Below are 13,376 nucleotides of genomic sequence, written 5' to 3'. Positions count from 1 at the left end.
GGGGGGGGGGGGGGGGGTAATAGAAGACGACCATGGTCTTGCAGGGCTGATATCCGTTGTCCCATCATACGCTCGGCGATGCATATTGTGTTGTTGATGTCAAGCGCTTCCGAAATGATGCGATCTGAGACTCCGTCACAAGTGAAGAAACCGGGGGCACCGTGGTAGTTTATAAAGAGAACATCGCTTCTGAGCCCAGCTCGGCCGCCCTTATGATCTTCAAGATCACCATATGAAGACCATGCCAAAAAGAAATTGGAAGGAAAAGGTGCCAGCGCTGCCGTTTACCGCATGATCTCCTGGTAGATAAGAACTGCCCACATGTTAGCATCATTCGTCACTCACACGTGGTTCGTCGTCCACTTACGCTTCAATTGCTCCTTGGTCAGGTTGTCCTTGTTCTTGTCAAAGTCGAAGAACTCCTCGGGAATGGGGTCGGCGGTCGGCTCATCATCTGGGTCGTGGTATGGCTCAAGGTACGGGTGCTTCAGGGCCTCCTCAACGGTGATACGCTTCACGGGGTTGAAGGCCAAAAGTCGCTCGAGGAGGTCCAATGCCAAATCGGATGTCTTGGGGAACATGGCCTTCCACGGGATCTTCTTCTTGAAGGGAAGAGAGCGAATGTACTCCCTAGCACGACGGGACTTGATGCCGTAGTAGTCCTCCATGGTCGGCGTACCGAGGACATCCAGGATCAAAGTGAGCTGGTGGTGATCTAGCATGGCTTGTCAGTAGCATTCTCAGATAGAAGACCGCATAGACTCACAATCCTTTCCAGGGAACAAGGGCTTGCCGCTGAGCATCTCGGCCAAGATGCAGCCTACACTCCACACATCAATAGCCTTGGTGTACTCCTTGAACGTAAGCATAATCTCGGGTGCGCGGTACCATCGAGTGGCGACGTATTCCGTCATGAAACCCGAATTGTCCTCAGTCGAGGCGGCGGAACGAGCGAGACCGAAATCGCACACTTTCAAATCGCAATTAGCGTTCAACAAAAGATTCGAAGGCTTAAGATCACGGTGTAGCACGTTCGCGGAGTGCATGGCCTTGAGGGCGCGGAGGGTCTGATAGATGAAGTACTGGCAATGGTCATCCGACAACTCCTGGGTGCGAATCACACGGTGCATGTCGGTCTCCATGAGTTCCTATACCAACGTAAGCTTGTAACCTTCGAATCGTTTATCTTTGCTCGTACCTGAATGAGGTAGACCTCAGTGAAGGTCTCGTAATTACGCGGCTTCTGGATATCGAGGATCGAGATGATATTCTCGTGGTTGAAGTATCTAAGGAGCTTCATCTCACGAAGGGTTCTGAGACAGAACATGGAGTGGTCGAAGGGTGTGATCTTCTTGATGGCAACCTTCTGCCCAGAGGGCTTATGCAATGCGGAGCTGTCAACACCATTAGTATACCAAGACACCCACGCTCCTAGAATCGATCGCTTACCAAACAACGCCATACGCGCCCTCTCCTACGACATCTTGAATATCGTACTGCTCCGACACGTTGAAGGAAATCTTCCTGGAGCTTCCGCTCCCCGCAGCTGCGCGAGACATGGTTTCGGGCTGAGCTGAGACGATCCGCTTGTTGCGCAAACGATTGACGGTGAGCTAGATAGCGCAGGCCTCAATCAAAAACAACTCGTTACGTGAGTCTCGAACGCTGCAATGCTTGGGTAGTGGGCGGCTTGGCGATATCTATATCCATTGTTTGTTAGCTTTCTTGAACAATAAGAGAAACAACGATTGGTGGCGGTTTAGAGGGGCAGTGCAAGTTCTGCAGACGCTTTCAAGGTCCATAAATGGCTGACATGGACTTTTGAAAGATCGCAGTGAGGTTCCATGATTCCACGCAGGTCCAAAACGTGGGAATTTGCGCCATGGACTGAATATAGCAACATATGAACGACGGTGTTGTTGTTTACATGCGCTACTGAGGCCGCGACAACACCAACGATCGGCGCCCGCTCGATCCCCGAGCTTGCGGGACGGGAAGAGATTGATTCTAGATTGGACGTACCAATGGCGTGAAGGAAGCTCACAGAGGGCACCGCAGGTAGTGTCCGGAGCTGAGGTATGCTGGGATGGCAGGTTTGGGAGGGATGGCAGGTTTGGGAGGGATGGCGGGGTGTGCTGGAGGTAGATGTCAGCTTTGGAACCCGAAGGCGCTCAGTAAAACGGTGGGCGCGCGGCGGGTAGAGAAGTTGATGCGCCCGAGAGTGAGTGACGAGGAGTGCAACTTGAAAGGCTTGATTACCCGTGATTACGAGTGGAAGCCGGAGAAGAGAGCGTAAAACAGGATTGTTATACGATGAAGGTGGTGGAAGCGGAGGGCGCGCGCAGGCGGTGACTTGACTAGAGGAGGGACGATGGAGGACGGGGGAGGGGTAGAAGGGTGGGAGAGCCAAGACAAGCGCGTGGTTGGTGGTGGTGCCAGATTGCCGTCGTATGTGTGTATGTACGAAGAAGAGAAGGCGAACTTCTACTTACAATGTCAGTAACAGTCAATCACAGAGAGAAGTGTTCAGATGGATGAGGGAAGGAAAATGAGGAAGAGGAGGAAAAGAGAGAAAGGAAGAAGGATGGAGCAGAGAGTGTAGCAGTAGTTAGGTATAGGTATAGGTAGGTTAGAGGAAAGGATGGGCGGTTATTTTGGCGGGGATGTAAAGTCAAAGATCCAGTGTCCACAGTTCACTTGTCCAGTAACTATCCAGTAACTATCCAGTAACTATCCACTCCACTACCTACAGTCCAGGTATCGCGTGGGGCGGAAAGCTAGGTAAGAGAGTACAAGTGCGAGGGGGACAAGGGTCAGAGAGGTAGGGGAGGGTATCATTAATAGCTGCGGCTATAGTTATAACTTATTATAACTCATGACTACTACCACTGTGACTATGGCTTTGACTATGTATGGCCATGACTATCATACTAACTATGGTCATGACCGTGGGTAGTGCAGTGTAGTGGGTAGTGTAGGGCAAGGGAAAGGGATAGGGATACAAGTCCGAGCGAGTTAGAAGTTGATCAATTATTAGCACAACGTCCAGTCCAACCAGTCCGTCCACCCAGTTGAGTCGGTTCACGATGTTCAGGGCAATTCAGGGACAGGGACAGGACGGAGAAGAGGGGGTTAGTTTGCACGAGTAGCTTGGGTTAGACTTAGGTGGGACAGCGGCGGGAACACACTGGATGGTCGCTTTTATGGCCCGGCGGGTTGAAAGGGTGGAGTGTTGGACTAGTTAACTCGATGATACCTCCTCATGAACATCTCGAACGGGCTTGTGTGAAACATTGAACCTTAACTGCGGTAGAGACAGAGTATTGAAGAGATAATTATATCCATCCATCCATCCATCCATCTATCTACGGACTACCTGTAGTTATGTATGTACGGAGTAGTCATTGTACGAGTATTGTTTGCCTCTTTGCCTGCTGCCCTCGTGTTAGGCTGTTAGCCGCTGGGAAAGCCTTGGTGGTGATCGCATCCATCCCATGTGCAGATGCAGATGCAGATGCAGATGCAGGTGCAGTTGGATGGGCTGGTTGTATAAATGTCTATGTATCGTATGTGAATGGTGAATGGGATTGCCGGGCGTGCATTAGATAGATACCTCCGAATGCTCTGATGCTTCGAAAAGATACTGCCACCACCAACGAGAGGGTTCAAGTCGTCCATGGCTTGTCAACTTCTCGTAGAGGGTTCACACTCCTAGCCTTTCCATTCGACCATCCCCGACGCCTCTTTCGATCTACGTCCCTTCCCTATGCCTTGCCGTGTAGCCCATATTTGCCATCACCCCGTGTCATTGGTGTGACGAACGCCTGCACCTCCAGTCCCAATACGCCTGCAATTCCATTTCCATTCCATTTCCAGCTTCAGCTTACACAGTACATACGGCTCCAGACCTCGTAGCCTCGTACCTACCACTATCATCAATGTACGAAAATTGCCTTTTACGCTGCTTACTTGATCATCAACGTAGCACCCGTCTCTAACCTATCCATTCCTTCTGATGCGAACAACATGAAACTCGACCAACTACTCAAATCGCACCCATTAACAAATAACGCTGCAACCACCTCCCCGATATCCTCATCACTCAACTTACCTTTCCATCATTCTTCCTACCAATGCTCCAGCCCGGCCCCCAACACGATCAACCCTCCCACCCAACCTCCAACCCCCAACACCAAAACATCAAACACGCCCCCAGCCAAGCCATCGGGAACAGAACCACCACCTCCCCTCCCTCACCTTAGGCCCAAAACCTGAAACCACACCTCCCCCTTGTCCCCCTGTTTGACCTTTTTTCTTTTCTCCTACACGACCACCCACACCCATGCACACATGCTTCCATGATCCATGCGGCTATCGACGTTCCCGAGAGGGAAGAAATCGGATCTGACAAAGTTGGGGCCTGGGTAGGTGGGTGGATGTCGCACCACGACTTAACCGACGACCTTGCGCTCGTACTGGAGGAGGTCGGGACGGGAGATGTTGCGTCATATTACGTATCTGGGTTTGAAGATAAATCGAGGTTGAAGTGCTTTGAGGTTTGAGTTGGAGGACTGGTGCTCGTTGGGTTTGCCTGTGGGACTGTGAAGCTTGAGAATGCGTGCATGTAGGAACTACCTTTTGGGAGGGATGGATGGAGAGATGTGTTGGGACCACAACCCAATATGCTAGATATATACAAAATACTTACATCCAAACCACGTACTCAAACTCATTCCAACCCAACATTTTACACACCTGCTCTCAGCTAGATATGCCTTACACATCACAACAGAATCCACGACCATCACAGCTACGAGCTTTTTCGTCTTAACATTCCACTCGCACAGAACCCCTGTTGTCCATTACATCCCCTTCTCCTCTCTTAATGTCCATCACTTCTACCTCCCGTTCATAGATGTAGGAAGATAGTAGATAGTCGGTCATACACGACCAGACGAACTGCTTCCAAGTATGACGGAGAAAGAATCTAGAGGATCGAGCTGTGGTATCTCGAGATGTTGAATATGACGATAAATGCCGTTTTGCTCATCCCCTTGTTTGCTTTTTCAGTCGAAGCATCAGGGGGTGGAAAGTTGGTGTACTGTGCTGTAGGGAGGAGGTAGGTCATTCTAGATTCTCTGTTTTCGTTGTCTTGGTTACCTTTTATGGTCTTTTCTCTCTTGCTCCCGTGCATGGAAAGGAGGTTCAAGGAAGAAGATGTGTGTGCTTGCGTTGCTGTTAACGCTAATGTCTATGCCTCTTGATGGAACCATCTTGTTGTTGTAGTGTCTTTGAGTAAATATGTATTGGTCTGTACGAGCACAACGCAGTCCTCTTCCTTCAAAGCAGCAAAGTCTATACAATCCTGTCTCAAACCAACCACAACACGACGCCAATATCAGTGGCAATCTACACTATTTCATCTCCTTGCTCGTCACGTATCTACTCCTCTGAGAGGTCATAGACGTAGCGACCGTGGGGAATGAGACGCAAATATACATGCTTCGATTACATGGAAGATATACGTATATCCTAGTGGTGGAGTGGGCGGATGTACCACATCATACGCTACACTGCTATGCTATACCGTGCCATGCTTAACAACTGCCCTCCTACCCAAAGATGTCTTTCATAGCAGCAAAAACATAACCCACACCATCCTAGCTCCCAAAACACGAAAACGCCCAAACACCTCCCCAAAATCATCATCAATCATCAATCGTACACTCCCCCTCCCCTTCCCCCCTCCCTTTCCCATCAACCTCGCCTAAACTCTCACACCAACCGCACCATGGACAATCCCAGCATCAGCTCCGGCGACAGGAACGGGGTTAGGAGCGGGAGTCCCAGTGCCCACGGCGGGGGGGTACACGACGCCCTCGCGGTCGACCTTGGGATCGCACGTGCACCACTGGTCGTGCGGGATCGAGTCCATGACGGTGGGGATGTGGCGGCCGCAGCCGCGCCATGTTGATTTCTCTAGATGGGGATGGAGGGTTAGTGGATGGGTATGGAAAAGAGGGGGAGGAAGAGGACGTGTTGATGAGGTGGAGCGTTTAGGTATGGGGTGGAGGAGGATGAATAGGTGTCGACGGCTAGGAATGAATGGGATGGTTTGATGGGAATGAGATGGCAGAGTGAATGATCAGTGATGGATGGGATGGATGAAGTTGAAAGTAAGGAAAGTTTTGCACAGTCCATTCATCCTTTGTCTCCATTTCTTATCATTTGATAGTATGGCGATAGGGCTTGGGGGATTGACGAGAACGATATAGGAGGATGAGAGAAACATACGGCAGTTATCGCAGGTAGCTTTCATACACATGTTTGCGTCGTGTGGATGTGCGTGGACGTGTAGTCGGCAATGTGATATTCAAAGATCGACGGCTAATGAGTTGGCGGTTCTTTTGCTTTTTCTTCGAGGACGGATTGGGATTTTTTTTTTGGATTTTTTGGATTTTTTGGATCGAGTTTATATTGTTCTCTTGTTGTATGTTGCGGTTATAATATATCGAGGTCGAGTCGTGACTTTGAACTTTCGAAGATATCGACTACCGGTAAAACACTTTCCAGAAAAAAGGCAAAAGTAGATTAGGTATACAGCATACGAATTAAAAATAAAGAACAGCGCACTCTTCCGACCATATATTCCCCTTCCAAACCCGTCCCAAACCTCTCCCCACATAGAAAGTACGCCCCAAGAGTATACTACAGAGCGGCCCAGCAAATGACAAAGCAAACCCGCCCGCTCGCTCGCGGCTCACCTCACCTCGCCGAACACCCACCTGTCCTCGCCGTCGTTCCTCGCCGGCGACGCTGCTGCTGCTGAACCTCCCACCACCCCACTAAATAGACGAAGCGGAAGCGGCACCTTTAATTAGGAATAATTCCTTAGTTTTACGTTCGAGCATTCACCTCGCCGAACTCAAAACCACCCATACAAGATCCCAGGTCGCCGAATTCGGGAAGCGCTGAGAGCGAATTTCCCGATCGGGCTACCCCGTCTTTCGTATGTATGTATACTATGGGTAAGTAAGGTAGTCGACGATTCTACAACACCGCGGCGAGGACGCATGCGTACCACGCAATGCAGGTTAAACGAGACGTGTACGCCGCGACGAACTCATCAACAAATAAAAACAGCCTCAATATAGGCGCAAGCGTCCCTCTAGTCAAGAGGCTCAAGCTAAAGGAAAAGAAATTCATACAGGGCTGACCCTCGGCATTGAGAGTCCCACGAGCAGGAGAGTCGCCTATTGCTATGACGGCGAGGCGCTCGCTGGAACCGACCTATCGGTTGGCGTATGTAGAGTACGCACGAGGTATTGCAATGGCTGGTTGGGTCCCCGTTCCCGCCGGGCTGGATGGGCCACATGGCATGCCATGGCGTGGCGTTCGGGTTGTGTGGGTCTAAGAAGGGTTTTTTTCCATGTGGACGGAGCGAATGAGTGTGCGGTTGCTTGTTTGAGGATAGGCTTCCCGTGTTGTTGCGAGGGAATGGAAGGGGTTTGTAGGATTTGTGTTTGGGGGGAGTGGTTGGTTTGGTGGGATTGATGCCTGTTAGGATTGAAGATGTGATAGCGAGATTGGTTTGTGACTTGGTGCGTGATTTACAAGTTTTTGATTCTATCAAATGCCTCCATGAATAGGATAAGTGAGATGGTCGAACAGAACATCTACGGAGCTCATATTGAGATACGTCTATGGGCGACGAGCGAAGAGTGGCAGCAGACCGAGGACAATTGCCGATCTGCATAACAGAACGTTGTATTGAACAGGTAAAAAAGGCAATATTTGTCTAAATTTGTACCCAACTCCGTCCAAATGGCTATGTCATAAAGGAAGATCCACAAAACATCCCTTTCTAATGGCTGGTTTAGAAGAGAAATGCCGCTTCTCCACGCTACTTGTATGCCAACAGATGCCGCCGCAAGACCCATAAACTTTTGTGGTTCGCGTAAAATATGGTAAAACCCCATGTACACATGTCGCTCATATCTAAATAAGCCCTGGCAGTGGACGTCGCCGACTTGGCTTTTCAAACAGCAAGGAATAATCGAATGAGAATCGAACATTCCATTCTTGAAACACCAAGCAAGCCCCACACAAGCGCGCTGTGGCTTGCTTAATCGAAAGTGATCTTCGTCGCCTTCTTGGTCATGTCGACGTCCTTCACGAATGCTCCGTAGGCATCGTGGGCCTTCTTCTTGACGGTTGTGCCAAACTTCAGAAGCTCATCTGGGACGGGTTGGTTCGCGGCCTTCAGGACATTGATTAATCTAGACATGAGTTAGCCCTCAGCTTTCGCGGAATAAAAGACCTTTATCGACTTACGCTCCGGATAGACCCTTGTCGGCCTCGGTGAAGAATGTCAATGCAAGACCATCCTTGCCTGCACGTCCAGTACGTCCAATGCGGTGGACGTAATCTTCTGCGGTCAGCGGGAAGGTGACGTTTATGACAACCTTGACGTCAGGAATGTCCAATCCACTGGAAGGAAAGTTAGTCTCGGTACTTCACAGATAGGTGTTATTGGTCATACCGGGCGGCCACATCAGTTGCTACGAGTAGGGAAACTGCACCCTTCTTGAAAGCCTCTAGAGATGCCGTTCGCTTCTCCTGGCTCAGATCACCATGAATGCCTGCAACGCGGAAACCCCTCTGGCGGATGAAGTCCTCCACACGCGTAGCCTCCTTCTTGTAGAGGCAGAAAACTAGGATTCGATCATCCTTGTTCTTGCCGGATTGGTATTGTTTGAGTGCTTGCAAGAGGCGGAAGTTCTTGTCCTTTCCGTCCATGACTTCGACGATCTGCTTGATGCGAACGTTGGCGCGTAGTTCGCCTGTAGTGTTCTCGCCGATGTTGATCTTGACCGGCGATTGCATGAAAGTAGAGGCCAATTTGCGGACAGACTCCGGCCAGGTCGCCGTGAACATGAGCGTCTGTCTCTTAGATGGCGTGCACTGGATGATCTGGCGAATGGCCTCCTCGAAACCCTTGTCAAGCATACGATCTGCTTCATCCAAAACGACGTATTCTGCTTTGCTTATGTCCGCCAATCCGTCGCCGATCAGGTCATTCAACCGTCCGGGTGTAGCGACTACAATGTGTGCCGTACGAAGGGCCTTGATCTGTGGGTCTTTGGGAACGCCTCCGTAGACGCAGACGACCTCGAGATTCGCCGGGGTGGCCATCTTGACCAATTGCTCGTGGATCTGTGACGCCAACTCGCGTGTAGGCGAGACGATCACCGCCTTGACACCGCGCTGCTCCTTCTTTGGGAGAGCTGAAATGGCTCGGATGCAGGGAACTCCGAACGCTAGAGTCTTTCCTGATCCAGTCTCTGCCACTCCAATCATGTCTCTGCCGGACAGAAGAGCTGGCCATGTTGCGGCTTGTATAGGTGTGGGCGCCGAGAAAGAAGCAAAGGGCGCTCGCATGGCTTCATTAGCCACAGGAAGGTACTTGAAATCGATGATCGGGCGGAGCTTTCGTGCAGCTGGTAGCGGGTCGTCGATGGTAACAAACTTGGAGGTTAGGAAAGAATCGATCTGCGACTGAGGAAGGTTGGTGAGCTCGGGGTGCTCACTGTAGCCACTCGACGTGTCCACAAGAGATTCTGGGCTTGTGATCGGAGACTCTGGTTTGGAAGTTGCTGCTGAAGTCGCCTCGGACACGACCTTAGACGACGCGGCAGTAGTATCGTCTGCAGTCGATTCTCCCTTCTCCAAGTTCTTCAGTTTCTTCTTCTCCGCCTTACGGGCTGCCTTCCTGGCTGCCTTTGCGGCGGCCTCATCTGATTCTGAAGCATCCTCAGCCAGCGCTTTCTTCGCCTTTTTGGCCTTCTTCGATTCTTTTGCCTCCTTCTTCGCCTTCTTAGCAGCTTTGCGCTCAGCCTTGGAGGCCTCGTCTTCTACCTCGTCCTCGACTGAACCATTGGCGGCTGGTTCAATTTCTTCGCCGGCAGAGCGCTTTTTAGATTTTTCGCTCTTGTCTTTGCGACTCTTCTTCCTCGACAAGGAATCGGAGCTCACTGCGACCGGGTCCTCGGCGACAACTTCTGCAATCGCTCGCTTTCCCATTGTGTACGGTGTAATGTTGTTTGTGAGGGAAACGGATGAGGGTCCATATTTTTTTTGATCTGGAATTTCCTGCTAGTCGGGGGTCGGTGGACCCTTGCTCCGCGAAATCTTGGCACGGGAAAAATTAATGGCCCGACAAAGATTTTATTTACACCTTCATCACGTTGCAACGAACATTTCTAGGATCCCATAATTCTCAATTTCTTTGCAAGCATGGCAGTTGATAACTCGTTATCGGCGCTTCTGTCTACTTTGACGATCTCCATCAAGTCTGCCACCCAGGTACTTCCTGAGGATGGGACTGCTCCGCCCAAGGATGGCATTTCTCTATTGGACGTAAAGAACGACCTACTGCTATCCTACCTCCAAAACCTGGTTTTTCTCATATTGTTGAAATTGAGAAATCGATCGCATTCGGACAAGAGTGGTGACGATGACCTGCAAGAAGAGATCGTGAAAAAGCTAGTGGAGCTAAGGGTCTATCTCGAGAAAGGTGTACGCCCATTGGAAAACAAGCTCCGTTATCAAATCGACAAGATTGTCCGGACGGCAGACGATGCTACGAGGAAGGAGTCTCACCAAGTCACGGCACCCAGACCGACCACCAGGCAACTCAACGGCGATAATTCAGATATCAGCGACGACGATTCTGTAGGATCCGCTCAGACTGACGACGATATGGACGAGACTTCCTACGGTCCTAATCTATCTGCATTTAAGCGTAGCCAAGCAGCAGATGCGCAAGTTGCATCCGAAACGTCCAAGGATGGTATCTATAGGCCTCCCAGAATCACGCCTATGGCCATGCCCGTTACTCAAAGCCGAGAAGAGAGAGAATCAAGACCGCGCAAATCAGCGACCATGGACGAGTTCATCGCCACTGAACTTTCAACTGCTCCTCTTGCGGAGCCAAGCATCGGTAGTACGATTGTCTCGGGCGGCCGCCGAATGAAGTCCGACAAAGAACGAAGAGATGAAGCCGAACGAAGAGATTACGAGGAGTCCAATTTCGTTCGTCTTCCTAAGGAAAGCAAGAAAGAGCGGGCAAAGAAGGGCATTCAGTCGCGGAATAGCGGTTGGGGTGGAGAGGAGTTCCGAAATCTTGGGGCAGGTCTGGATCGCATCGAAAAACTTACCAAGAGGAAAGGCAATGCACTTGGATCTCTGGAGAGAAGCCGCAAAAGGCCAGTCGAAGATAGCCCTCGTGGCACGGGTGTAGTTGGTGATGCTTTCGAGAAACGACGAAAGGTTGTCTCCAGATATAGAAAATAGGATCTGATTGCCCATGGTTGAAAGAGTAAGGAGATTTGAGCGAGCAGCGAATGCTCATGAAAACGGGCATCGGCGAAACTGTCCATGTGCCGCAATGTATTAGCATACTTCAGAACGGGGTGCTATATCACAAAATTTGGTTCTATAGAGTTGGAAACTATGAATGTTACAAGCGTCGGTGGCTATACTACTTTCGAGATTTTCCCTTCTACCTGCTGCTCGTTCCACAAAACCTCATTCCACCTTCTCACATCACAGTCCTACCTACGTCCTCTTATTCTTCGGTACTATTATCTTGCATTATGCCCTTGGCATCGTGTTGATACAGTTGGTCTTCAAATCTTGTCTGTATATATCCTGACTTTGCCACTACTAACCCCTGCTTCGGTCCGGCCAGCAGTATATATTGGACCGGACTCGTTTCTAGGTACACGATTGATTACAAGGCCGACTTCACCGGTCACACCTGCACCCCCACCCACTAACGAAAACATAGACTAAGGTCTGACAGGGCTCGATATCCGAGACAGATCTTCGAATACATGTGCATAAAACCTGGGGAGAGGACAAGGCGAAAGGGCTGTTCACTCTCCGTCGGCATATTGATGACTAGCGTCTTTGTTGATCTGGGAAACAGGACGAACCGACCCCCGCAGACAATCTCGAATCCTCTCGCCAACAGTCCTGTTATTGCTGCCATCGCACCACTATCTAGGTTTATGGCAGGCATATTGATTGCCAAGGTCGATAGCCCGGGTTGCTGTCTTGCTCAAGCATTCACCGCAATGCTGGTCATTCCTGGTAATATGTGTAGTGACGTGCCCTAGACCTCATTTTCTTGCAGTTGGTGTGGACCCTGTTCATACTGTGTAGACCACCTGACGGCCCGCTGAAGATCAATATGTATGTGTTCTGAATGCAAACAAAGCCCGTTACTAAGGAAGTCAAGTTCGTTCGCTGTTGCGTGATGCTAGAATATCAAGACGATCAACGGCGGATCATGACACCACTCGTTATAGACAGCTTCCTATAACGATAGGGCGAGCTACAACCCAAGATAGTAAGACACTTGGAGAACAGTGGGCGAAGACAACCCTGCTACAATGCAGTACAGATGGTTAACATGGCAATTTGAACATCTCGTTGATCAGCACGCACTCGTCCACTTCGTCAGCGATCAATCATCTCATCATTGAAATACCTTTCTGCAAGATATGAATTTGGACGTTTTTGACGGACCTAGATACACGTAACGGTCGAGATCCTCGAAATTTCATGTGTTTCATTCATGACTCGTCAGCACCTCGTCGTCCCATCTCCGTACTCCGACCGTATTCTTCTGACTTGGTACGGAATGAACACTTAAAAACACAGTTATAGGAAGGAGGAGGCTCTTTTGCGACCCACAATGCTATAAAGCTATCGAGCATCTTCCAATCAGATGTCACTTCCTATTTCCCTCTAAATGAACTACGCAATGGACCTGAGTTCAATCTAATCCTGGGCTTATACTCCACGCCCTCTTGACCCACCTCCCCAGGTGATCACAACGGGCCGTACCTCGGAGGCCAATCGAACTAGACAAATTAATCGCACGGCCGCTCCGTACCAGGAAACGCGTTGGTGGATTGTGACGATCATCATCGTCTCGCCTCCGCACCGTCGCCCTGTCCGAGGAATGCCACGAATTTCTCATCTGCATGTGTGGCTACAAACTTGACGATTTACGTTCAGTTCCCACAGGCTATAGTTGAATGTAATATAGCCACTTAGCGCGCAAGCCAATGAGATCCAGACAACGCCTCCTTCATGCAGGATGCCGCGTCGTTGGTCCTTGGTCAAATAAACGGCGCGCAACTGACGAGCTTATTCAAAGAGTGGCTTGTAGGAAGCGTCCCATGGTCGCTAGTTGCTTACCACGGTGGAAGGACAAAGAGTAAGGACCTGGTAGGTGGGAATTCTTTCTTGTGTGAATGGAACTATTGGACTTTGTCTTGTGTTGCTTGGTGCCTATCTTGCAA

General features: G+C 50.2%; 7 protein-coding genes across 7 annotated transcripts; 3 read left to right on the top strand and 4 right to left on the bottom strand.

Annotated features, from left to right (window-relative positions):
* Nucleotides 1-284: 284 nt before the first annotated feature.
* On the bottom strand, nucleotides 285-1,559 carry BU24DRAFT_435703 (mitogen-activated protein kinase; the record flags this gene model as incomplete). Its single annotated transcript, XM_033530113.1, has 5 exons — nucleotides 285-313; nucleotides 368-715; nucleotides 767-1,148; nucleotides 1,199-1,394; nucleotides 1,450-1,559. The coding sequence occupies 5 exons, from the start codon at nucleotides 1,557-1,559 to the stop codon at nucleotides 285-287; spliced, it is 1,065 nt and encodes a 354-aa protein (XP_033380678.1).
* Nucleotides 1,560-3,893: 2,334 nt separating this feature from the next.
* BU24DRAFT_426208 (uncharacterized protein) lies at nucleotides 3,894-4,722 on the top strand. Its single transcript, XM_033528917.1, has one exon. It carries the CDS (start codon nucleotides 4,027-4,029, stop codon nucleotides 4,273-4,275), a length of 249 nt encoding a protein of 82 aa, XP_033380677.1. The 5' UTR covers nucleotides 3,894-4,026; the 3' UTR covers nucleotides 4,276-4,722.
* A 699-nt stretch (nucleotides 4,723-5,421) lies between these two features.
* BU24DRAFT_426207 (uncharacterized protein) lies at nucleotides 5,422-6,597 on the bottom strand. Its single transcript, XM_033528916.1, has 2 exons — nucleotides 6,295-6,597; nucleotides 5,422-5,979 (listed from the first exon to the last, which is right to left on the bottom strand). Exons 1-2 carry the CDS (start codon nucleotides 6,323-6,325, stop codon nucleotides 5,768-5,770), a joined length of 243 nt encoding a protein of 80 aa, XP_033380676.1. The 5' UTR covers nucleotides 6,326-6,597; the 3' UTR covers nucleotides 5,422-5,767.
* A 410-nt stretch (nucleotides 6,598-7,007) lies between these two features.
* On the bottom strand, nucleotides 7,008-7,940 carry BU24DRAFT_274962 (uncharacterized protein). Its single transcript, XM_033522627.1, has one exon. The coding sequence runs from the start codon at nucleotides 7,754-7,756 to the stop codon at nucleotides 7,187-7,189; it is 570 nt and encodes a 189-aa protein (XP_033380675.1). The 5' UTR covers nucleotides 7,757-7,940; the 3' UTR covers nucleotides 7,008-7,186.
* A 387-nt stretch (nucleotides 7,941-8,327) lies between these two features.
* Nucleotides 8,328-10,155, bottom strand: BU24DRAFT_274964 (DEAD-domain-containing protein). Its single transcript, XM_033522628.1, has one exon. The coding sequence runs from the start codon at nucleotides 10,081-10,083 to the stop codon at nucleotides 8,530-8,532; it is 1,554 nt and encodes a 517-aa protein (XP_033380674.1). The 5' UTR covers nucleotides 10,084-10,155; the 3' UTR covers nucleotides 8,328-8,529.
* A 98-nt stretch (nucleotides 10,156-10,253) lies between these two features.
* On the top strand, nucleotides 10,254-11,553 carry BU24DRAFT_426205 (uncharacterized protein). Its single transcript, XM_033528915.1, has one exon. The coding sequence runs from the start codon at nucleotides 10,297-10,299 to the stop codon at nucleotides 11,353-11,355; it is 1,059 nt and encodes a 352-aa protein (XP_033380673.1). The 5' UTR covers nucleotides 10,254-10,296; the 3' UTR covers nucleotides 11,356-11,553.
* Nucleotides 11,554-11,823: 270 nt separating this feature from the next.
* Nucleotides 11,824-12,260, top strand: BU24DRAFT_274950 (uncharacterized protein). The gene has a single exon (XM_033522626.1). It carries the CDS (start codon nucleotides 11,898-11,900, stop codon nucleotides 12,180-12,182), a length of 285 nt encoding a protein of 94 aa, XP_033380672.1. The 5' UTR covers nucleotides 11,824-11,897; the 3' UTR covers nucleotides 12,183-12,260.
* Nucleotides 12,261-13,376: the final 1,116 nt, after the last annotated feature.

The sequence above is a fragment of the Aaosphaeria arxii genome (assembly GCF_010015735.1).
Source record: "Aaosphaeria arxii CBS 175.79 unplaced genomic scaffold BU24scaffold_8, whole genome shotgun sequence".
Classification (NCBI taxonomy): Eukaryota; Fungi; Ascomycota; class Dothideomycetes; order Pleosporales; genus Aaosphaeria; species Aaosphaeria arxii.
Note: the sequence above shows the minus strand (reverse complement) of the source record. Positions and strands in the feature narration are given on the sequence as shown.